The sequence below is a fragment of the Myotis yumanensis genome, unplaced genomic scaffold, assembly GCF_028538775.1.
Source record: "Myotis yumanensis isolate MYYU_CA2020_CCGP unplaced genomic scaffold, mMyoYum1.0.hap1 SCAF_7, whole genome shotgun sequence".
Classification (NCBI taxonomy): domain Eukaryota; kingdom Metazoa; phylum Chordata; class Mammalia; order Chiroptera; family Vespertilionidae; genus Myotis; species Myotis yumanensis.
Genome location: NW_027223758.1, coordinates 25,788,674 through 25,814,177, shown reverse-complemented (window position 1 = coordinate 25,814,177; position 25,504 = coordinate 25,788,674). Strand labels below are relative to the sequence as shown.

General features: G+C 42.3%; 1 protein-coding gene across 7 annotated transcripts in view; it reads left to right on the top strand.

Annotated features, from left to right (window-relative positions):
* PLCB4 (phospholipase C beta 4) overlaps window positions 1-25,504 on the top strand; it is a 387,002-nt gene that overhangs the window by 271,989 nt on the left and 89,509 nt on the right. For all 7 annotated transcript variants that reach the window (XR_011472111.1, XM_070419922.1, XM_070419919.1 and 4 more), the window contains 2 exons: window positions 600-659; window positions 1,832-1,975. Coding sequence is in view for 6 of the 7 variants with exons in the window: in XM_070419922.1 (XP_070276023.1) it covers window positions 600-659; window positions 1,832-1,975 (204 nt within the window). In the remaining variant the exon portion in view is untranslated. The remainder of the gene's footprint in view (window positions 1-599; window positions 660-1,831; window positions 1,976-25,504) is intronic.

The window sequence follows — 25,504 nt, the reverse complement described above, 5'->3', positions numbered from 1 at the left end:
ATCCTAGCCCTCATAGATTCCAGGCTAGGAGCAAAGTCAGGCATTAAAAAAAAAGGTACAAGTCATTGAGTGTTGTGAAAGGAAAGGTCAGGCTGCTACAAGAGCTTAAGACAGGCAGGTCTGATTTAATCGTGGGAATTAGAAAGGTTTCCCAGAAAAAGCCGTTCAAGCGGAAATCTCAACGGTGCATGAAGAACACGTTCAGCTGGTCACATCTCGGGGCTTAACTCAGTGCATGGCACAGTGGGCACATTTAATGAACCTTTGAGCTGCATTTAACAAAAGTAGCATTGGAGTTATATATAAGTTAGCATTATTCCCACTTAATATTTCATATACACCCATATATTTAACGATACAATGAAATTTGTCACTTTATATGTAAAAAAGCAACAGCATTTTGTAAATATTTTATAAATATTCAGAGTTGCATTCCTGTGTGTGTGTGTGTGTGTGAGAAAAAGAATGTTTGCTACAAATTATTATTGCTGTTGTTTACTTCCTCTTCTACCTAACTCTAATCAGCATTGTCTTCACCTTGTCTGTGCCATAGGTCTAGCATAATTTAGGCTCACTGCTGTACTGTTTTCTCTTTTCAGGAAGGACAAGTGCTAGAATGCTCCCTCATCAACAGCATTCGGTTGGGAGCCACACCAAAGGTACCTGTGATTGGTGTTTGCTCTTCTCCTAAATGCAGACTTACTTCGATTGGAAATGGTCTCCTGACTATTTAACCTCACACTTCCCCCAGTTACTGCCCCCAAATCACCAACTGGGAATTAAGAACAGACAGTTTAGAAATCTTCTCATCTATAACCGTTGGGTGACTTGGATTGTGTTAGTTATATGAGAAATGTTATTAACCCTTAAAACCAAAGCCCCTTGCATGATATCAACACCAAAGAAATTACTTGCAAGTCCCCCACCCTGTTTCAGCAAGCAGTGAGTGAGTCACTACTGCCCAATTTAAATGGCTTTGGTAGTCCCACCTTGCCTCACCTTGAAGGATCGGTTGGCCTCTGAGAGAGGAAAAAAAAATATGACAGAGTGCATAAATCAGCCGTCTTCACAGTGACTGATTTGTTTGAATAAGAAATTGTTTGCACAGTGGTACTAGGAATTTAAAATACTTTTTTTTCGAGAATATTCTGGCACAGTGTTTATTCACTTCTCCATAATAGCCCTGCAGGTTTTTAGATATTCAAAACAAAATGGTGTTCGAAACTTGTTTTTTTGTAAAGCTATCCTCTTTTGTGTTAGTTAAAATTTCTGCTTAGCTACATTGGTGCTTCCTACTGAGTTCCTTTCAAGGACTTTAAAGACGCTATTTTATTTGCTCATTTTATTTACTTGCACAGTCTTCATTCCGAATGAGGATGCTGTGCTCCTGGAGATGAGCACACTCCTCTGTGTCCAGGCTAAAGGACTCAATCTCATGTTTGAATAGCCCGGCTTGCTGGTCCTGGCATTGCTGTGCTTATTTGTATGAAACCTCAATGACTGTCCCTTGGGGAGGGACCCCCATGGTCTCTGTGGACGCAGTCAAGTGCCTGTCAGAGCCTTTCCTCCCGTTGCCATATTCCAGGTCCTTCATAAAGCCTCACACCTGGTTTTCTACATCAATGACATTCTAATACCTTTCTTACCAAATGAGTTGTGTGGTGTTAGTAGCTTTTACCGTGACAAGTTTCAGAATAATGCATTTTTGTTAGAAAAAAAACACACACATTTGCCCATATGTGTGTATGTGTCAAATGTAACTTCTTTATACCTGTGTCCTCCATGCTCTGTGATCTAACACATTTCCTCTTATTTGTACACCTCTATACAGGACCCCAAAATCCTGGCTGCTCTCGAAGCTGTTGGAAAATCAGAAAATGATCTGGAAGGGCGGATACTTTGTGTCTGCAGCGGTACAGACCTGGTGAACATCAGTTTCACTTACATGGTGGCCGAAAATCCAGACGTAACTAAGGTAGCCCCAGTGAACCAGCCTCCTTCCCTCCCCCCATACGTATATATGTGATACAGGGACTATTTTATGTATAATATAATTTTGATATATTTTTAAAAAATATTTCCATTTTTAAAAACTGTTTCCATTGCCCTGCTGGAATATTGCTATAGAAAATTAGCAAAGCACAATACCTACTGAGCATGCCGCTCATGTACATCAACAACCCAAATACCTCCTGCAGGAAATACCAGCCCGGCGCCTCAAACTGGCATGTGCATAGGAATCATCTGTTAAAATGCATATTTTGATTCACTAGGTCTGAGGTGGGGACAAAATTCTCCCTTTGTAATGAGCTCTCCTAGTTGATAAGGATGCTGCTGGCTGAGAACCACAGTGGGAGTAGCCAGGGCCTAGATCAGCACTGCCTAGTAGAACTGTAATGCGGGCAACAGATTACATTTACATTTGTCTAGCAGTGCTCGTCCAGCGTGGCTCAGTGGTTGAGCATCGACCTGTGACACAGGAGGTCACAGTTCCATTCCTGGTCAGGGCACATGCCTGGGTTGTGGGCTTGATCCCTAGTAGTGGGTGTGCAGAAGGCAGCCAATCAATGATTCTTCCTCATCACTGATGTTTTTGTCTCTCTCTCTCTCCCTTCCTCTCTCGGAAATCAATAAAATTTTTTTTTTTAATTGTATCCAACAACTCCAGTAAAAAAGGAACAGTGAAGTTAATTTCAATGAAATAATTTAACTCAATATATCCTAGTATCATTTTAACATGAAATTGATACAAAATTTATTAAGGACATATCTTAAATTCTTCTGTTCATACCAAGTCTTTGGAATCTAATGTGTGTTCTCAAATTAGCTACATTTCAAGTTCTTATTAGCTACACATGGCTAGTGGCTACCATGATGGGCGGTGCAGGTGTGGTTGTTTAAGATATCTAAGCTTATCCCCAATAAGTTATTAAACTATTGGGTTATGACCCTTCTTTTAACTCCAAAGCCAGCATGTCATTGCCCTGGCAAGCGAGTGTGTTGAAGAGATTTTGGTTAATGAAATAGACAGCTTCAAATTTAAGTTACTTTTCTGCAAGTTATTTGTTTTCAAGGTGTTTTACCCCTGAACAAAGCTCCCATTATCTTTCTATGTGTGTGAAGAGGCCTACGCCTTTGCTATCCCATTACTGAGACCTGGGTTTGGGGGATGCAGGAGGCATTTCACTTTCCCGTTAATATTACAAGTAGAGACCCAGTTCAGAGTGGAATGATAAAGGCCATCATTAGAAACATCAAAGTGTTGAACTAGAAGGGAATGTACCTAAGATTATTGGGGGGGGGGGGGGGGACTGAAATTAGAAGATGTAACCCTGGACGCAGAGTTAATTGGTGGCAGAGTTGAGTTCTGCAGATTCTGAGGTTATAAAGGCTCTTCGACCCTCACTCAGTGTGGGCCACAGCCCAGCAGCAGGGGCTTCACCCCAGTAAAGTCGCAGGCCCACCAGGCGCATTGATCCAGAATCTTCTGGTGACTCCTAAGTGCAGTGGATTCTGAGACACTCCTGGCTGGCCTCTTATCTTTGGAGCAGGAATAGATGCTCCATGTGACCTCAGAGCCTTGGCTTGTGGTGGTACTGCTGGCTTGGTGCTGTTGTTCCAGGTCCCCTGCTTTGGGAGAATAGGTTTTGCAGTGCCTTCAGGTTCTTTTATTATGTTGCTCAGATCGACACTTAGTCTGAATGGTTTCTGGAACCCTGCTGATCTAAACAAACATTGTTCCTGCTACTTGTAGTTCATGCCTGCATCTGTGCTACGGAGGCCTTTTTAGTTGCTATTTGCCATAGCAACATTCAGTCCTAGAAGTCCATGCTGACAACCACGAAAAAAGGCTTGTTACTCACATCCAGATATTTAGTCGCCTGAAATTTTGCAAAATGACACTTCTGTAGACCTGTTTCCTGGCTTTTGTCAACTCGTCATATTACAAAAAACAGTATGACTAGATATAAGCATAAGAATATGCTCATCCTGGTTTTGGGACCAGGTTAACTGGGCTCTAAACCTTGCTCTTCAGCTGTGTGACTTAGACACACATTTTGCCTCTGTGCCTCATTTTCTTGGACTATGAAGTGGGAGTAATACCAAAATCTCTGCTCTTAGGATTGTGTTTATTACATGGAACGTGCTTCCTGCACTGCCTTCCTCGTGTGTTAGCTGTATGATCACAGAGCCACAGAACTTTAGAGCTGGAAATGGAACTCTTCATTTTTCAGATAAGGACATGAAGTCAAAGGGTTAAAAGAACTCATGTAAGACTACACAGCAGGGTTGGCCAACGTATAGCCTAAAAGTAGGTCTTCTGATTTCCACATGATGCTATGCACTCCAATCATGCCCAGAGCCAGTCCCATCCTGGGAAGATGGCTCCATTCAGTAAATCCCATAACTATCTTGCCTTTCCTGGTTTGATTGCGATCAGTCTTGGTCCATTTTGTTTAGGAACCATATTCTGAAATCTGTACTCATGAGTAGGTAGTATATGTGTGTATGTTGGAGCCAGGGGGTATATACTTAAAGATAAGATATTTTTATAGTGTCGATTCCACTGAAATTTAAGATTAGCTAGCTGAAAAAGTAAGGACTATAAAATAATTCTGTATTGGATTTTCATTTCAAACTCAATACTCTGTAAGCCTGCTCTTATTGAAGAAACGAAATGTTTCAGTTTCTGGGAACTGTTACTAGAAATTTTATATTTTATTAATAGTGTGATGTATAAGTATAAATCTCACCATCCAAACTAGATAGGCCATATTAGAGCATGCCCTGTTGGTTGATGGACACTTGATGAAGATACTGAAAATTTTTTCAGTATGTACACATGTGTGTGGATAACCTTGCCCACTTCCTGGTTTTCAAACGTACCTGTATTTTTTTTTAAATATATTTTTATTGATTTCAGAGAGGAAGGGAGAGGAAGAGAGAGATAGAAACATCAGTGATGAGAGAGAATCATTGATCGGCTGCCTCCTGTATGTCCCCTACTGGGGATCGAGCCCGCAACCTGGGCATGTGCCTTTGATCAGAATCAAACCCAGTACCCTTCAGTCCACAGGCCAATGCTCTATCCACTGAGCCACACCAGCCAGGGCTAGAATCTAGCTGCTTTTCACCACCGCCATGACTACAGTACAATCCAGCCAGTATTGTTTCTCCCCTGACCGTGGCCTGACTCTTTAAGTCTAGTCTCAAAACAGCAGCTGGAGCCATGTTATTAAAATGTAATCCAGATCACATCACTCCACTGCTCAAAACCTTCCACAGCTAATGAGGCCTTGCAAGAAGTGATTCTTATTTCTTTTCCCTTCTATCTTTATCTCCCTTTTCCTCCTTGTATTTCCTTCTAACCTCAGGGACTTTGCACATGCTGTTCCTTTTGCCTGGAACATACTCTTTCCCCAGTATGTTTTGTCCCTCACATTTTCTCAAAACTCTGCTGAATATCACTTTAGTGGGAACTCCCCATCTCCCCACCCCCCCAACTCCCAGCACTTCCTAATTCCTTATCCTGCTTTATTTTTCTTCATAGCTCTGACCACTGTTATATACCATATACTCATCCGTTGTCTTCTTCCCTCCACATGAGGGAGAGCAATGTTTTTGTCACTTGCTTCATCCCCAACATCGAGAATGGTCAATGCTCAACCTTTAATAAGTGCTTAATGGATACCTGTTTTATTGAGCTCTTTATGTTGACTGAATCAACAAATTCTAACCCAGGTGATGAATATGTATAACCCTTAGTGCTGTACACCTCAAGTTTTTTACAGCTTAGCTCCCAGAAAGCTAAGAAGGTGATCTTTGGACAAGAAGAATGAGAACATGTGCGTTAGCGACAGTCAGAAAGGCCTGGGATTCCACGGTGTTATTTTTAGAGTCACTTTTCAGGATGCAATGGGACAGCTGCTGAGAACCAGGACAAGACTGGAGGCTTTAACCCTGGTGTCTTGGCCTCTTTCCAATTTAGATCATTATTTTCTGCTTACCTAAATTCTTCCTGTCACTTCAGTTACAAAACTTAGCTCTCATTTCCTCTCCTTAAACCCTCTGTTAAAAGGACTTGCTAACAAATTGCTGGCACTTTTTCCTCAAACACAGTGTGCCTGTGGGTAATAGCTTAGTCTCATTGGTCATGTGGCTTAAAACACCTATGAATAAAAGCAGCCACAAGAAAAGGCATTTTCCAATTTTTTTGTAAGCTGTGATGTAGCTTTTTTTTTTTTTCTGGGCCCATGCTTATCTCTTTGCCCTCTGTTACCATAAACTGTGCAAATAATAGTGAACATGTTAACTTCCTTTAGTTAGAAAAGCAACTCAGTTTCTCCCATGTATTTGTTCTGTCTCAGAATGCAACTCGCTTTGACAATTTCGGTCTCTGGGGAGCTAAAAGGGGTTCAGATGTTTTTCATGAAGTTACAGCTGGCGCTGCACAGCAAGCTGGAATCAGTCACAGTCCATAAGCCTGAAATGCAACGCTCATTTACAATATCTGCAAATAAGTCTGTTATTTTATACCAAGTTGCATTTCCCTTTGATGACAAAAATAAGCTGCCATTAAGAGTATCAAAATGCAAAGATTTGAATTGAGTTTAGACGATTTCCAGACTCCTCATTCTACTTTATGCAGGTTGTAAATATTTGGCAAACTGCATAATTATGCTTTGTAACCAAGTAACTCATCACTTAAGTGCGTGAATAACTACTATAGAAATTAAATTTAAAAAATGTGCTGTGTTCTTTTTGTATACAAGAAAGATAAAGTCGGGTAGTTTATTACAGATAATGAATTCTTACTTTAGTATATTGGGCTGAATGTCAAAATTGCTTTGCTATTGAGTGAAAGGCTTACTGTAATGGTTCTTGGAGAAGGGATTTATTCTTTGTTTTGTTGAAAAACAATTAAATTCATGCCTGGCCGTCATGACTCAGTGGATGAGCATTGACCTATGAACTAGGAGTTCAGGGTTTGATTCCCAATCATGCCGGATGTTTGGGTTATGGGCTCGATCCCCAGTAGGGGGCATGCAGGAGGCTGCCCATCAATTATTCTCTTATCATTGATGTTTCTCTCTCTCTTTCCCTTTCCCTTCCTTTCTGAAATAAGCTATATTTTAAAAAGAAAAGAAAAATAATCAGGTTCACTATTTAGTCAATCCCTCCCACTGGCTTTGCTAACACCCCGCAGAGCCTTCCTCCCCTCAACCAATTTCTCTGCGCATAGTCAAGCATGCAGCTACTCAAAGAGATCAGACCAGAGGCCTCACCAAAAGCTTCTTAAAGAGGCAAATTCTCTCTGCTGGCATTTTGGGAAAATCTGAAATTCTGAGGGTGGAGCCTGATGAATCTGATATTCTGGGTGTGGAACCTCATGAATCTGAAATTCTGGGGGTGGAGCCCAGTAATCTGTGTTAACTAGCAGGTTATTTACCCAGGTAATTCTGATGCTGGATGAAGTTTGAGCCCCATTGCTTTAGCATACAAATGGATTTAGTCCAAATAGCACAACAATTTTGAACCAAAACAAATTTTTACCAAATTGATTGACTGCAGCATACAGGGAAATCTCTAGACCTGTATATTTCACCAGCCTAGCCATTGATTAGAATTCACTAAGTAAAAACACAAAAAGCACATTTAAAATAATGTTTCCATGACTCTAGAGATAGGTTTGTTCCATGCACACTCAAGTTGGAGAACCACTGCCCTGCAAAAAAGGTCAGTAAGGAGCGTTTCTATCCTGCTTTCCTGGCAGAAGCCTTGAAGAACTTACAGTAACTTCCCCATCTGCTGCCCTGGCTCCCCTGAGCCAATGCCTGCTAGATGCTAATTAGCTGAATATAAATCTGAATTTCCCATCTCTCATCCCAGCCCCAATAGCCTTCAGTTTTTTGGAGGCTCAAGTTTGGGATGGTGTATGTGTGTTAATAGTGTGTGTGTGTGTGTGTGTGTGTGTGTGTGTTTCCAAGTCTGAAAGTTGACATTTTCTTGTTTCATTTTGGTTTTCTTTCAAATATTCTGAATTCATGTGAAAAAAATCAGTGAGGGGCCATAAAACACTTTCTTTATTAAGGACAGAGCTATGAATCAAAGCAGATGAGTGGTTGTGAGTTCATAAGTTCATAAACACTGGCCCACCCAGGTGTTTTCTTGCCAAATAGAGATAACGTGGTTCATATGTTTATTTGCTGGGTTGAATGTAGAGACCATCCAACTCTCTGTCTTGGGAGGGCTGCGTTCATCAGTGAGTCTGTGGAGTGGGTGAAACTTGTCTTCTTGGCCTCCCACAACCACCTTTCATCTCTCTTGCTGCCTTGGATCTCAACCTACTCTTGCAACACCATCTGTCCCAGAATCCAGTACTTCAGTGTCTCATCCATGGTGGCACTCTCTGAATTCTGAAATTATTTCTTTATCTTTGTAGCACCAAAAGCTGTCATTCCTTTAGACCAGAAGTTGGGAACTCAGATGCCTACAGGTAGATGATGTGAATATGAAAACGTGACAGGAGAAGACAAGTAGGAGGCTGTGTAGACTGAGTGAGTTGAGTGCCCATACCCATAGACATAACCATGGGGGTGGGTGGCCCAGGGTCGAGGGAGAATAACATCCACTTACTTCCAGCCAATTTTCCAGCTATGTGAACATGCACCTCAGGTTGCTAATGTGGTGGTAGCAGTGCTTTTTCCATGAGATACTGGATATCTGGATTTTTTACATGAAATCTCCCCATGTGAAAAGATTGATAGATATATTCGCCTCTTAAATATTTGTGTGCCAAATGACAAGCCTGCCTGTGGATCAGCCAGCATAGAGTATGAATGCACTTTACTAAGGTGAACGCTAATATCTACTTAATGTGTTCACCTCATTGTCATTTTAAACAAAATATCTGTTTCTTCCTTTTTAATTTCCTTCAGTTCTTCATCCAAGAGTTATTTTTTGATGAATTCTAAACTTGGACAAATCATTTTCACTATCTGGGCCTTTTAATCCCCCAATAGCAAAAGAAGGGAGTTGTACCAAGTGTCCATTGATGTTACTTTCTCCTATAAGACTTAAGGAATCTTTTTGCAAAAAAAAAGTTCTGAATGCCCAGGAGAGCACATGGGACTTGCTTTGACAAGACACTTGATGAAAGTCCCAGGTTAGCCTAATGGGAGTCCCATCACCATCCCTCAGGCCAGTTGCCCATCTACTGGGGTAGGAAGCTCTGTGGTTGGAGAAAGGAGGGGAGATATTTCCATCAAAGAAGCAGGACATTGTACCCAGGAGCAGGAGGGCCTGCTGGTCACATTATGGTGATGTCTATGGTGCACAGTCCACCAGAAGCGAGAAGGCTGTGCCGATGGGAGTTAGGACACATGCAGAGATTTGAAAGCAGAGGAATGTTGAACTCACAGTGTTGGGTCCAGCGAGAAGACTAGAGTAAACATTTGAGAAATTGGCAAATTAGGCTAAAATTGTGGCCTGCTTTGAGTGCAAAGTCACAATGCTTGTGGAATCTGCCCTAAAGATTCTAGAGAGGTAACAGAGGTCATGACCTGCGGTGTGGGAGGGATGCACCACAATCTTTACATTCTGAGAAGATTGACATCCTATATAATAAAAGCCTAATATGTTAAGTGTCCGGTTGTCTGGTGAATGGTCGACTGTTCAACAAACCAAAGCATAATATGCTAATGATATACTCAGGCCGCTCAACCGCTCACTATGACATGCACTGACCACCTGGAGGCAGACGTTCCAACTGGTAGGAGCTTGCTGCTGGAGTCCAGCCGATCAGGACTGAGCAAGATAGGCCAGACACTCCCTGGAGCCCTCCGGTGGTCCTTCCCTAGACAGCTGGCCCCGATAGGGACTGGGCGAGACAGGGCCGGGCACACCCTGGAGCCCTCCTGTGGTCCCTCCCCTGCCCAATCATGCACCGGTGGGGTCCCTTAGCCTGGTCTGCACACTTTCACAATTCTGGACCCCTCAGGGGATGTTGGAGAGCCTGTTTCAGCCCGATCCCCCAGGCCACTCACCTTGGGAGGGCACCAGACGCAGATCTCATGGCTGGTGAGTGTTCCTATGGCAGCGCGAGCCTCTCCCGATTGGAACTGATTGGGTGAGAGCCCACAGCAGGCGCAGTGGGGCTGGGATGAGTGGGAGCGGCAGGTAGGAGCTGCAGGCAGCGTTGAACTGCAGGTTTCGGCCCGATCCCCACAAGCCACCCTGAGGGGCCCCACCCATGCATGAATTCGTGCACCGGGCCTCTAGTATAGTTAATAACATGTGGGTGAGAGCACTGCTTCTCAAAGTGTGGTCTGGATCAGTACCTTCATCATCACCAGGGACTTGTTAGAAGTGCAGGGTCTCAGGCCCTACCCATACCTGCTGAATCTGAATCTATACTTGAACAAGATCTGTAGACGCTTGTTTTGCACATTAAAGTTTGAGAGGTTCTGAGACAAAATACAAGAAAACTAGTTAGTTGTCTTTGGCTTCATATAGTTACCCTAGGACAGTGATGGCGAACCTATGACACGCGTGTCAGAGGTGACACTCGAACTCATTTTTTTGGTTGATTTTTCTTTGTTAAATGGCATTTAAATATATAAAATAAATATCAAAAATATAAATCTTTGTTTTGCTATGGTTGCAAATATCAAAAAATTTCTATATGTGACACGGCACCAGAGTTAAGTTAGGGTTTTTCAAAATGCTGACACGTCGAGCTCAAAAGGTTCGCCATCACTGCCCTATGAGGAATCAAGAGAGGTTGTTCCTTGGTGAGGTTAGAGACGAAGTAAAGGTAGAAACCAGATTTTAAATTTCATTACCTAGGATTATGATGATACAGTTAAAGAACTTGAAGACCTGGTTACTTTGGGACAAAAGGAGAAGGGACAATGAATTTGTTTAAATATTTCCTATGAGGAATGTGTATGTCATGGGGCCTGCTGGGAATCATACAGAGCACATGAGATCACTGGCTACCTGGGGGCCCTCAGTGCTTGTCTGTGGGGCCTGCCCTGGTCTGCACATCCCTGGTCTGTACGACCCTGTGTTCTGCATCTCTTAACATTCTGAAAGCAGCTGTCTGTTTTCCTCTGGAACCCTCTACTTAAGTATTTGAATATGGATTTCAACTGTAATTTTTCTTAGCACTGGACTTACCTAAAAGTAAAGCACCTTGTCAAAATTCATGTTCAGGAAATTGGAGCTGTTGTTTTCAGGGAGTTTTGTCATCAACACCAGTGAGGGTTCCTTGGAATAGTGAGAGGATCAAAACGAGAAAGAAGCCTGGAGCTATGTCGTAGCGCCCTGGCCTGCAGCAGCACTGAGCATCCTGGCAAAGTCACTGTCAGCTTTTGCACGGACCATGCATTTTTACTCTTTATTGATGTATTCCGAATGCACATTGAGTATTGCTCACGGGGGAGCATGCCCGTCCTCAACATTCCAGAAAGTACAGAGGAGGAAAAAGAAGAACATAAACCCCTCCTAGAGAGCATTGCCCCTCCTTCTGTGTTTCTTAACTGAAGTGAAAAACATTTTTGAAGTGTTTTTTAACTGAAGTAAAATGCACAAACATAAAATGAACCATGTTAAAATGAACAGCTCAGTGCCATTTGGTAAATCACACTGTTGCGGAACCACCACCTCTACCTAGTTCTAAAAACATGCTGTTCCTCATCTAAAGGAAGCCCTGTGCCCGTTAAGCAACGTGTCTATTAAGCTTCCCCCAAACTCCAACCACCTTAATGTGTCTTTTTTAATGCAGATACAATTTTCTTCTATGCACAGTTAGGCTCATGCTGTTTATAGAGTTTAATATACTATATTTTATAATTGAAAAAATTCCTTCGTGTGCATTTCCTTGGTCTTTATTTTTTTTTCTTGGGCTCAGTGTAATTATAAATCCCCACAACCTTTGAGGTTGATTTTCTGGTGTTACCAGCTCATGCTTCTTGGGAAAACTTCCAGCCTCCTGGGCACGTCTGTTCACGATGCTGTGGTCTTCACCAAGGACATGTTTCCATTGCTGGGCCTCTCTTACCCTCTCACCGTTGTGTTTCATGAATTTGACAGGTTTCCTATGCAGACACTCTAGGTTCTGGGCTCAGCCCAGAGGAGCTCATTTGCCCTAATTGCAAGTGTTATCAAATGACTCCCCCAAGGGAATGCAAAACAAATTACTCTAATTGCACCAGAAACATAATATGAAGTTTGGGTTTCACCTTTTGGTCCCTGGGAGAGGAAAATGTCACTAGCTTTAAATTGCTCCTCCACGTACCACAAGTGCCAGTTTTTACTGCTAGCAAAAACTGCCATCGAGAACATGATATGCGTAACGTAGGCCTGCACCTGTTTGTATGCTTTCTAATCTTGGGGTTATAATTTTAAAAGGGAATCCATGAGGAGGTGGGTAGGGCACCTCACCTGCGATGACACTCCGTTGCCTCCAGGCACTATGATCTGGAGCAAATAATTTAATAATCTTATAATCAGGGGCTGGAAAACTGCAGCCCAAGGGCCAGACCAGGCCTCAGCTGATTCTGTATGACCAGTGAACTAGGAATGGCTTTTCTATTTGAAAGGGTTGTGAAAACAAAATAAGACATAAAAACTGACCAACAGAGCAGCACATGTGGCCTCCAGAGCCTGAAATGTTTATTATCTGGTCCTTTATAGAAAAGGTTTATTGCCCAGCCTGTGTGGCTCAGTTGGTTGAGTGTCGACCCCAAAATCAGGAGGTCATGGTTCGATTCCCTGTCAGAGCCCATGCTAAGGTTTCGGACTTGATCCCCAGTAGGGGATGTGCAGGAGGCAGCTGATCAATAATTCTCCCTCATCATTGATGTTTCTATCTCTCTCTCCTCCTTTCCTCTCTCTGAAATCAATAAAAACATTAAAAAAAATTTTTTTAAAGAAAAGGTTTGCTGATCCCTAATAATCATAATACCAAGAGCAGCCGCAATGAAGTTTTTTTTTTTTTTTTAGTTTATATTGAATAGCAGACCCTGCTCAAAGCACTTGGCATGTATTATCTCATTTAAGTCTCACAACAATTTTATGGGATGGGTATGATTATCCTCATTTTACAGAGGAAGAAATTGGCCTAGAGAGGTTGAGTAACTTGTCCAAGGTCACACAGCCAGTAAGTGGCAGAGCTGGTGTTTTGAACCTGGGCGGTGGATCCACTCCAGATCCTGAATTCTACCACCAGCCTATGCTGCCACTTTCAGGTTGGGAGGCAGCCATTTCCACCTATAACATTGTGCAACCTGACTATACTCTTTAAGATAAATATTTAATACTAGAGGCCCAGTGCATGAAATTCTTGCGTGGGTAGGGTCCCTAGGCCTGGCCGGTGATCCGGGCGGATCTGTGGGGCAAGCGGCAGGGTGATCAGAGGCCCCCACCCGCTGGCACCTGCCTTGGCCTGGTGCCACCCGCTCTCCTGCCCCACCCCCCACTACCACCACCTGTCAGGGCCTGTGGGCGGGGGCAGCTCCTGCATTGAGCGTCTGCCCCCTGGTGGTCAGTGTACATCATAGCAACCAGTCATTCTGCCATTCAGTTGATTTGCATATTAGGGTTTTATATAGATAGATCGTTATCTGTGGGAGGTGTAAGACTTGGGAAGGACAGCACTTTCTAAGTTGATGGGTAGCATAATGGATTCCTCAAAAAAAAGTCCACATTTTAAGGGGTTCCCTGGTCACGTAAGGATCAGAAAGCTTACAGGTTTCTCTATGGTAGGTAGCACTCGGAGAAATGTCACTATTCCACATCAACTTCAGCAGAGGGTGGGGGAGGCTAGTCAGCTATTCCCCAAACTTTATTCATTTTTATTTTGATCTATTGAAGGGACACAAATGAAAATCTTTTAGAATGACTATTTTATAGGAAAAAGTCAGCAAATGACATCATGGAGGCATTCTTCAGCCCAGTATTTTTCCAGAAGGATCAAAAGAATGGAATCTAGGCATTCATGTATCGTCTTCCCCATAAACATTATTTTTATTGTCTCTGTTTTCCTGCTGCCATACTTCTTCCTTCCCTCCCCCTCCCCTTTTTGGGGGTGCACAGGAAAGTGGAGGGACTTTTCCATAAATGATGGAAAGTTAGATAATGAAACAAACCCAGTGGCTTAGATTCTTTTTTAGCAACTCATATTAAGTCCTATTCAGTTTATAGGATTACATATAGATTGATGTGCCTGAGCTAATAAACAGGTTGATGCTACCTGGGCAGGAGTTGGCCCCTTGATTGATTGTATCTGTCTCAGCGCCTCAGCAGGTAGCATTTGTCTGCGTGTGGAAATGCTGTTCTTTTCGGCATGACTTAATTTGCCAGCATTGTCAGGAGGATTGGGACCTCAGGGATTATAAGCACAGGCATCAGCCAAAGAAACAACTTCATGAATATCTTTCAACTCAGCGGTTGTTCATTCATCTTTGACCCACCAAGATTTTGCAAATTTGACAGTTGAGACCAAAAATGCATTCTCACAAAACTGGTGGTTTCTGACTGGCATAGAGTGATGCTCTTGATTTTCTCAAGATCTTAAATTTCTTCAGTTATTTTAGAGTTTTTCAATGGATGCCAAATAAGTGTTCCATAAAGTACACAAAATGCCTCATTTTCTTTTTGAATGATTTCTGGGATTTGTAGAAATGGAGCTGCTCTGTGAACTCTGAGGCACTAAAGAGCGTCACACACTGTTATTTAAAGTCAGTAGGCACTAGTGAACATAGGCATGAGTGTATTCTGAATGTCCTTTGTGTGTATGATTCCTTCGGCTGGGTCTGCAATATAAACTGACAGCAGACAAGAGAAAAGGCATAGAAATTTATTATTTTTTATTAATTTAACTCATTATTTTTTTTACATGCATGGGGGCATTACAGAAAGAACTGACTACCCAAAGGAGCAGTGACATTTGAGTTTATGTAGCATCTTAATAGGGGAAAGAGGAGCAAAAGGCCACTTATGGGAGAGCAAATGATTTTTAGGGAACATTAATGGACCCTTAGGAGAAGAGATAGATATGAGAGACGAGATAGTAGATATGAGAGAAGAGATAGTAGATATGATAGTTTTGTGTCATTTTCTGTTTGGGTGTGGTGCCAATTTTTTATCTTCCAGTAGAGAAGATTAAAGTTGGTCCCGGGGGTGGTGGTGGGGAATGGAATTTTAAGATAATTGAGTTTGTGTGTTTTTTTAAATTGATTTTAGAGAGAGGAAGGGAAAGAGAGAGAGAGAAACATCCATTTTTTGTTCCACTTACTAGTATTGATGTATTCATTGGCTGATTCTTGTATGTGCCCTGACCAGGGATTGAACCTGAACCTTGGCGTATAGGACGATGTTCTAACCAACTGAGTTAAGCTACCCAGCCAAGGGCAAGATAATTGAATTCTTTAGAGAGGCTCTGTTTTTAGGCAGTTAAGGGATTTCAGGAATTCAGATGCCTTGAGCTGAAAATAATTCTTGTGTCCAAGAGTCATATTTTTGGGTGGCACATTCTTCAACAGTATGCTGATCAGAGTAGATATCTGGAAGGAGATGTAGTTATTTGGGACAAGATTCTATAGGTCCAATGGAACATGGTTACAGAGTATCTTGCCAAATGTGCCTTGGGCAGTGCAAAAATTGTCTCTTAGGAATGGTAATGAACAGAAACAGATCTGGTATGGGAACTGGACATTCCATTTCTGAGTGATGGCCAAGCACAGTGTCCTCTCCTTTCTTCGGACTATTTAGAAATTCTTTTTGACATAACTACCCAGTGTTGTCAAGATAACCGGCCAGGCTGGCAGACTGTTTTGACTGTCTGTGCGTGACTAAACTAATTTTGACTAGGAAAGTATAAATATTATCCAGCCCCGTCCAAATCTATCTTTGAAGCACAGCCTCACAAACTCATATATGGCAGCTTATTTCCTGCCCAAGTACTCATTTGCCATGCTCTGAAGGTAATTTAAAAATCAGATGATGCTTAATACATTCCTTCTTTAACCTTCTTCAGCTTTACTCTGTGGACAGAGAACAGCAGATGAAAAATGTGTATTTTCTGGAAGACACTCAGGCTACGTCAAGAGAAAATAAAAGTCCCAGTTGCTCTCTTTCAGATTTTAAAATTTTATGAAAATTATTATTGACTTCCCAAGGGCTTTTGAGATTACTGTGGGCTTGTCTCTGTATTGCTATTCTCTTTTTTTCTTTTTCTTTTTCTTTTTCTTTTTTTGCCAAATCCCTGTCGTTGTTGACCACGAGCTTGGGTAGCTTGCTGTGGGTCATTCATTATCATACACTCCTTAATTAAATGTTCGATCCTGGGTCTCACAATTGGATTTGTCTAGGGTTGCATGCTTAGCTCCTTTATTATGTGTGAAATTCTTCATCATGGTATCTCTCACTTTTCTCTTCTGGGGTAGCAGTTATGGGGACTTCCAGGTTTCTTTGCCTGATTTGTTCTCACTGTGAACGCTGTCATTGGCTGCCTGTTTGACTTCCGTCCCAGGGCCATGAGGGGGTTGCCACACTGACATGATACCGTGTGAGACTGACATTCTACCTGCACTTCTCTCTCTCCTGCATAGAGCCAGGAGAAGGTAGTTGAAATGACAGAGAAAAGTTGTTTTCATATTTTCTTCCTAACATGATGTAAAAACTGGTCTGTTGCTAGATCTGCTCCCATTTAATTTTAGAATGGATTTAGCATCCTAGATGAAAGGATAAAATGGTACTGTGTGTTGTCAAGTCCTGCCTAAATCTCCACTCTCCTGCTTTGACCTCTGGGGTTTTAGAATCCTTGGGCCCTGCCTCAGACCCGGGCCAAAAGCCATGGGACTGAGACACTAGGATGGCACTCAGCCTCCAGGTACTCCTGCTGTGGTGTGAGCTCCAGCCTTGTGCTCAGGCCTCATCACTGCACATGGTTGGCGCAAATGACTAGTGTTCTTAATGTGTCCTCTAGTTCTTGTTTTGAGACTTCCGTCTCATCCTGAGACCTGTCTTGTTCTGAGACCTCTGTCTTATTTCTGTCCCAAATTATTGAGTGAGTGTTCTCCCAGGAAGCCCAGTCCTGGCCTGTCCTGATTTTGCACTTACCTGTCCTGAAACAGGGGGAGCTGTTACCTCTAACAGGCTTCTGCAGGGCCATCTCCTGCTGCCTCGTGAGATCCTGCAACATCACCAGCTCCTGGGTTTTCTGTGGCTCCAGAACTTCCTTTGAGCCAGCCTCCCAATGGCTGCCAGCATTGCTTTTATAATGCTTAGAACTTTCTCTAAAATAGGTTAACACAACAATGATGTACGCGTGTGTGTGTGTGTGAATTTTAATCCAAAACCGGGAATGAAAATTTAAAATTTAATGTGTCTCAATTGGTATTACTCACCCTAAGGGTGGTTAGTGAGTATATGAAAAGCTTGACTCAAAAGCTCATGGCCCATTCATTATATATAAATTATACCTCAATAAAATTGATTAAAAACAAAACCAGACAAGTCTTTTCTCCAGTGGCTACCTCTGTACCCTCTTCAATTATCTTTATCTCCGATTAGCGCCAGATGCTCGAGTGCCAGCATAACTCAGTGAGTGCTGCGGGAGAGTCACCTGGCGGGCCTGTTCAATTGCAGGCTTCTGAGCCATCCCCAGAATGTCCAATCCTGTAGGTTTGGGGTGGGGCCTGGGAATTGGTATTTCTAATACACTCCTGTGTGATGCTCATGCTGCTGATCCAGGAACCACTTGAGAATAGTGAAGAGCAGAACTGCTGTTTCATTGGTGGACTTCTGAGTAGTACTGAAGATACGCAGTGTCTAGAAAAAACACACAAGCCCTGCTACCCTTGTGTGAACAAGGCACAAAAGACAAGCCCACATGCCTGCATGGCATCTCTTGAAAGCTTGTAAAAAATACAGAATCTCTGGCCCGGCCAATGTTGCCCAGTGGTTGAATGTCGACCTATGAAGCAGGTCATGGTTCAATTCCAGATCAATCAGGGCACACGCCCGAATTGTCGGCTCAATCCCCAATGTGGGGCATGCAAGAGGCCGATCAATGATTTTCTCTCATCATTGATGTTTCTATCTCTCTCTTCCTCTCCCTCCTTTTCTGAAATAAATAAAAATGTATTTTAAAAAAAGACAGACTCTCCAATGCAGACACTAGACCTATTGCATCTGAATCAGTACTTTAATATAATCCCCAAGTGATCCAAATGCACATTAGAGTTTCAAAAATACTGGGGTAAACTAAATTTAGTGTATGTGGTCTACTTCAGAGGTCCACAGTTATAGATTCATGTTAGAATTATCTACAGTGTCTAAAAAGTAGATTGATGGTCCAACCACTCTCATATTTTAATGTGAATTTCCAGGGGTGGAGTCAGGCTTCTGAAATGTCTTCTAAACTCCACAGGGGATTCTGATGTACAACAGGCTCTGGGAACTACTAATCTTGTCTCTGAGTGCTGTCCACAGTTTCCTTTTCACACTGCACCAGCTGGAAGTGTCTTCCCTTTGGCCTCCCTTCAAAATTAAATATTGACAACTTAATATCAACTAGTACCTTATCCTAACTGAACTGAAATGATTTCATTCACTTTGCTTATTTAGGCTCATAAGAGAAAACATCTTGGGTTCTCCCTACAGTGTCTTTTTAAAAAATTTTTTCTTCATTGATTTTTAGAGAGAGGAAGGGAGAGGGATAGATAGAAACATTGATGAGAGAGAAACATCATCAATTGCCTGCCTCTTGCACTCCCTCCACTGGTGATTGATCCTGAAACCTGGGCATGTGCCCTGACTGGGAATTGAACCAATGACCTCTTGGTTCATGGGTAGACTCTCAACCACAGAGCCACACCAGCTGGGCTTCCTACAGTGTCTTTACTCTAAAATCCGAGCCACTGCCTATATTTAGTGGCAAATGCTCACAGTGTAGTGCAAAAGCTCAATGCCTTCCTAAAACCAGCTGTCTATATATATAAAGCCTAAATGCTAAGTGTCCAACCAATTGGTCAACCGTTCGACTAGTCACTATGATGCACAGTGACCACCAGGGGTCAGACACTCCAACTGGTAGGTTAGCTTGCTGCTGGGGTTCGGCCAATCCGGACTGGGTGAGATGGGCCAGACATGCCCTGGAGCCCTCCTGAGGGTCCCTCATCAGCCAGCCAGCCAACCTCCTGTGGTCCCGGCTGGCCGGCCCCAATTGGCCCCGATGGGGACTGGGCGAGACAGGCCAGACATGCCCTGGAACCAACCTCCCACAGTCCCTCCCTGACCTCTAAAATATTTCTTCTAATTAATTTCCTTTCAATGTACATGATTCATGCATCGGGACTCTAGTTTACTATAAAGATGTAGTTATTCCACTAAATATTATTCATCTGGAGATTTGTGAAATGTTGCAAATCTTGTCTTACTGCAGTGTTTAGACACTGGATATCTTACTTGAAAGTTTCATAGTTTGTCCCAAGTTCATGGAAATGGGTCTTATTTCCCTTCTTGAAGGCCTTCAGTCTTACCAGAACTCAGTTCAAATGGATCGAAGGCTATATTTCAAATTCTATAAATCCCTGGTTTATGCTGTTTGAGCAGATGAAAACTATTTAATTGTTAGAGCAATTAGGCATCCTAAGCATAGCCAATTGAAATATGTCCTGACTTTTTCTTACCCACACTTACTTAAACAGAAACCAAATAATAATAATAATAACCTTGCAAGGATCAAGGTTTATGAGTTCTAGGTGCCAAAAAGTTCCTATGTTCTAAGTATTGCAGATGGCCTCATCCATTCATTATTTTCACATTCAAGCAGTTCAACTTCAGTCCCCTAAATGTGCAGGTCAGGCATTCCATTCTAGTGAATGCAGATTTGTTCAGCATAGGTGGGAGGGACATGACAAAAGCGAAGAGCGAATCAGGAACTGTGGGTCCTTACTAGAATTGCATATTCCAACTGAAGGCACTGTAGGATACCTTCACCTTCCTGAGAAATCAGACCTGGATCTTCCTAGGTGGGCAATGAAAGGAGATGCTTCAAATTGGAGGGACTCCATCTCCTAGACCTGGGCTCCTCAAATGGAGGGTGCACACGAATCGCCAGCGATCTTATTAAATGCACATTCTGATCCAGTGGGTCTGGGATGAGACCTGAGATTCTGCATTTCTAACCAGCTACTAGGTCATGTGGATGTTATTGGTCTAAGAACCACCCATTTGAGTGACGTGGCTTTAGAACAGAGATTCTTTTTTTTTAAATTTATTATTTTTGAAAGTATTACATTTGTCTCCTTTTTCCCCATTGACCTCTCCCTGGCCACTCCCATCCCCCAGTACATGACCTCGCCACCCCCTACTGTCTGTGTCCGTTGGTTATGCTTATATGCATGCATGCATACAAGTCCTTTGGTTGATCTCTTCTCGCACCACCCCACTCCCCCCCCCCCCCCCGCCCTGCCCCACCTTCCCTCTGAGGTTTGACGGTCTGTTTGATGCTTCTATGTCTCTGGATCTATTTTTGTTCATCAGTTTATGTTGTTCATTATATTCCACAAATGAATGAGATCATGTGATATTTATCTTTCTCCAACTGGCTTATTTCACTTAGCATAATGCTCTCCAGGTCCATCCATGCTGTTGCAAATGGTAAGAACGGAGCTTCTTTTAGCGAATTTGCAAACGAATCACTTGCAAAGCTCATTTAAACACAGATTTCTGTTCCAGGCCCTAAGACAGATTTAATAGGTGGAGCCTGATAATTGGCATTTTAATAATTCCCAGGTGTTAGCGAATTTGCAAACGAATCACTTGCAAAGCTCATTTAAACACAGATTTCTGTTCCAGGCCCTAAGACAGATTTAATAGGTGGAGCCTGATAATTGGCATTTTAATAATTCCCAGGTGATTCTGATGCTGCATGTCCCCTAAGTGGCAAGTCTCTAGTTAACTTTTGGGCACTTAGTTAAGAGGCCGCCACTGAAAACAAAGGGCCAGACACTAAAAGGTTAGGGAGGGTGCTACTGAGTTTTTCCCTTTGGAGAAAATGACTTAGCAAACTTGGAGAGCGTCACGGGGTCTGTGTTATTTTTGCTTTGACAATATGCTTTTTTAACTAAAGACTAAAAAGAATGCTTCTGGAACAAAATCTAGAGATAAGATTGAGTTGAAGTGGTACTGACTTGTATAATAATGATAATAATAGTTATTTTAAAAGGACAAATCTCTGTGTGTAGAACAAGACTAGACAGACAAAATGTCAGTGGCTATCTCTTAATATCAGTACAGCAGGACCTTGAATAACAGGACATTTTGTTCAATGTCATGTTATAATGTTGATGAGATGCCGTAGGGACTTTAACTCTTATTTGTATCAATTAGCCTGTGGTAAAACTGGTTTTGTTACGTGTCCTTTCACTTAAAGTCGCAGAACCTATCCACCAAGTTTAGTGAGGACTTGCTAATGGGATTTGGGGTAATGTTTACTTTTTGCTTTATGCTTTTTTTTTTGCTTTGCATTTTTCTGTAACGGGACATAGTATTGCTTTTATAACTCTTTAAAAAAACCTAATGTTTTTAAGAGGGAAAAAATTAAGATCTATACACTGTAAATTCTTATATTTTTCAGGTTAGCTTTTTTATCTCTCATTATATACATTTATCTTAATGGGAAGGGGATTCTTTTTGTCTATGCCAGTTCTACTGTTCTGAGGGCAAAGGACATAGGTAAGTCTGCGGCCCAGCCATTTGCCTGGAAAATGATGAAAATAAGTTTAAGGAGTGCAAGGGGAGAGGTCAAAGGTTCTCAGGGGCAAATGCAAGACAGTTCCTGTTCCTCACTCTTTTACACCCAAGTGGCCCAGCACAAGCCCTCAGGAGTCCTTTGAAGGGCCTTTTTTCTTTCTCCTTAGAATGGCTGATGGAGGCTTTAAGTTAATTTAAACAAAATTGGAAAATATTACAATGAGATAACAGTAACAATTACAAGTGCAGAAACTGCCGATGTGGGCACCAGAACTGAATGGTTCCGGTGGGCCGGGCGCCAGTATCCAGGCTGCCTGTGCCCACGCAGGATGGAGGACCAGGGAGAAGCCACCCAGTATCATATGAATCATATTATGAGTGTGTCACCATGGAGCCAGTGCATCTAAGTCACTTTATTTTTTTTTTATTATTCTCTTAATCTGGGAGCTTTCAAAGAAGTGGATATGCATCTAGTTTACTCCTGGCACAACTTTCCAACTAAACTCTCAGGCTCTACTGACACCTGCTGGCATTTCATCTGTTTTATGTTAAGCACAAAACAAAGCAAAAAGTTAAATGCTTACCATATTTTCTATGGCCAGTTGGCCTTACTATGCTAAGTGTACTTTACCTGAAAGATAATAGAGAGAGAAAAAAGGTCTGACAGGGAGAAAGATGTGAACAGACATTGAGTGAAAATATCCCCAGTGTGAAGGGCAGGCTACAGCATCTTATTGCCTCTAGGCCCCGAGCTAGCAGCTCCATCACCTCAGGCCAGGCCCTTAACCTCACTTTCATCATCATAAAGATAAAGAAGCAGCAACCATCTTCCCACGGCACATTAGGACTTGTGAGGATTCCTGGCATTTCCTACTAACTGAAGCATGGGTGCTGTCACTGGAGATATGACCTCTAAAGGTCACTCTCGGGGACCTTTCTTCCACAATAAACAAGATTCTTGCCCAGCCAGTGTGGCTCAGGGGTTGAGCATCGACCTATGAACAAGGAGGTCACGGTTTGATTCAGAGTCAGGGCACATACCCAGGTTGCAGGTTTGATCCCCAGCAGGGGGCGTGCACGAGGCAGCCAATCAATGATTCTTGCTCATCATTGATGTTTCTGTTCCACTCTTCTTCTCCCTTCCTCTCTGAAATCAATTATAAAAAAAAAAAATTCTTCACCAGCACCGTATTTTCAGAAGATGGGTGGAAGTTGTTGAAGCCTTCTTAAAGCCTCGCATTTCTGCAATCTATTTCTAGAAACAACTAAATTAAAACAATCAGGAAAAAAAAATAAAAAACAGTGAACAGTCTCAGACATTATCCACTTTTCTGTCCTAGGAAACCATGGACTTTGTTTTGTGTTTTGGAACACATACCAAGCCTTCAGGTTAAGAAAATGCTCCCCAGTTAATGCCAAACGGATTATTTGTGCTTTTTCTGTCTCCTCTTGGGAAACTCTGTATGAGCCTGTGGTCTGTTGGGCCAATAACAGGATATTTGATAGTCCCTGGGGAGTTGTAGTCACATATTTAGCCTGACAGAGGAAGGGAAGTCTGATGATGAAAATAATTGAGGCATTTCTTTAATGCTCCTATTTCATTTCTTCCTCCTGCCTCAGAATCCTGACTTCACTTACCATGTTTCTGAGGCTTTCAGTGCTATTCACAGTGCTCAGAAAATGGCCTTTTCTACGTGTGAAAGGAAATTTACCTCTTATAGCTCTTAAGTCCTCCCTCAGCTAGTCGTTAGGTATGATTGGAGCACAAAGAGAAAAGCAAAAACTCAGATTCACATCCTTTGGAATAGCCACTCTTAAAAAAAATAAAAACAGAACAAAATTACAAATGTCAGTGGGGAGGTGGGGAAATTGAAACCTTTGTGCATTTGTGGTGGGGATTGTTAAATGGTACGGTTACCCTTGAAAATAGTATGGTGATCCCTCAAAAAATAAAAAATAGAATTGCCACATAACCCAGCAAGTCCATTTCTGACTATATATCCAAAAGAATTGAAAACAAGAACTTAAAGAGATATGTGTACACCTATGTTCACATTCACAGCAGCATTATTTGCAATGGCCAATAGGTGGAAGCAACGCAAGTGCCCGAAAAATGAGGGAATAAACCAAATGTGGTATATACATACCGTGGAATAATACTCAGCCTTTAAAAGGAAGGGTGCTTCATGGATGAACCTTGGGGACATTATGCTAAGTGACATAAGCCAATCACAAACAGACAGATACTATATGATTCCACCTATATGAGGTAAATCCATAGAGACAGAGTAGAATGGTGGTTACCTGGACTGGGGAGGGGCGGGGGTGCGGGGAGAAAATGTGGAGTTGTTGTTTAATGGCTGCAGAGGACAGAGTTTCAGATTTTCAAGATGAAAAGAGTTCTGGAGATAGAAGGTGGAGAGGGTTGTACCACAATGTACATCACAAATGCCACTGAATTATTCACTTAAAAATGGTCAAAATGATAACTTTTATGTATATTTTACCACAATTAAAATTAAAACCACACACACACACTTACAGAACTCAGTCATGGCCTCTGGCCCTCACGGTGACTAAATCATTTGACGTGTCAAAACGTGCAGTAGATCCTTCTGTGATGATCGGAATGTCCTGCATTTGCACTGTCCAATATGGTAGGCACTAGCCCAGTGTTGGCTTTTGAGCACTTGAAATGGGACAAGTGCAATGGAGGCCCGGAATTTTATTTTTATTCAGTTCGGATTTATACAGGCATGTGTGGCTAGTGGGTACCATACTGGAGGGAGCAGGAAGCATGTACATCCATAGTACTATCTATTCCAACCTATTCCCCTGCCCAGCACAAAGCTTCAGCAGTCAGACTATAAAGGTAAGCTACCGACTTGTGTGGGAGCCCAGTTCTCTTTTCACCTCCAGTGTTGATTTGGTATGAAGCACTTTGCCAAGAGTGGGACTGTTGTTAGCATCTTGGTTTGGCATTCATTGGCACAGTTAATGGGCCCCAGGACAGAGTTGGCCTTAACCTACAGGCCAGCCTTTTCTATTAAAATGTCCTTTAAAGACCCACCCTCGTTCACTGCCTGCCATGCACAATCTTTCTTCATTTTCCCCTGTAGATCCATGGGGTGATAGCTATGAACTAAGGCTGAGGTCCAAGCCCTTAGACAGAAGTTATGTGAGCGCATCGCTGCCTCCTGTGGGTACCCAGGCACTTAGTACATGGTTTACTTTTTAAGGCTTTGCTAAAAAATACAGACAGTAAGATATGAAAAATATTTTAAAAGAAAATATTTTTATTGATTGCAGAGAGGAAGGGAGAGGGAGAGAGAGATAGAAACATCAGTAATGAGAGATAATCATTGATTGGCTGCCTCCTGCACACTTCCCACTGGGGATCTAGCGCGCAACCCAGGCAAGTGCTCTGACCAGTAATCAAACCGTGACCTCCTGGTTCATAGGTTGATGCCTAACCTCTGAGCAACTCCGGCTGCACTGTAACAAACTCTTAGAATGAAATAGTACCACACAGTAGAGTTGATGAACCCCTGAAGCATTCTTTGTCTAGGATGGGAATAGATAAAGATTGTCATCTTGTATTGTGCAATGTTGCTTAGAAATTGTTACGCTTGCCAGTGATTGAAAAGGGGCTTATATTTAAACAGACTGCAAATAGAAGGCTTGACAAGTCAATCAGAGAGCAGCATACCTCATGACAACCCGGTGCTTAATGACA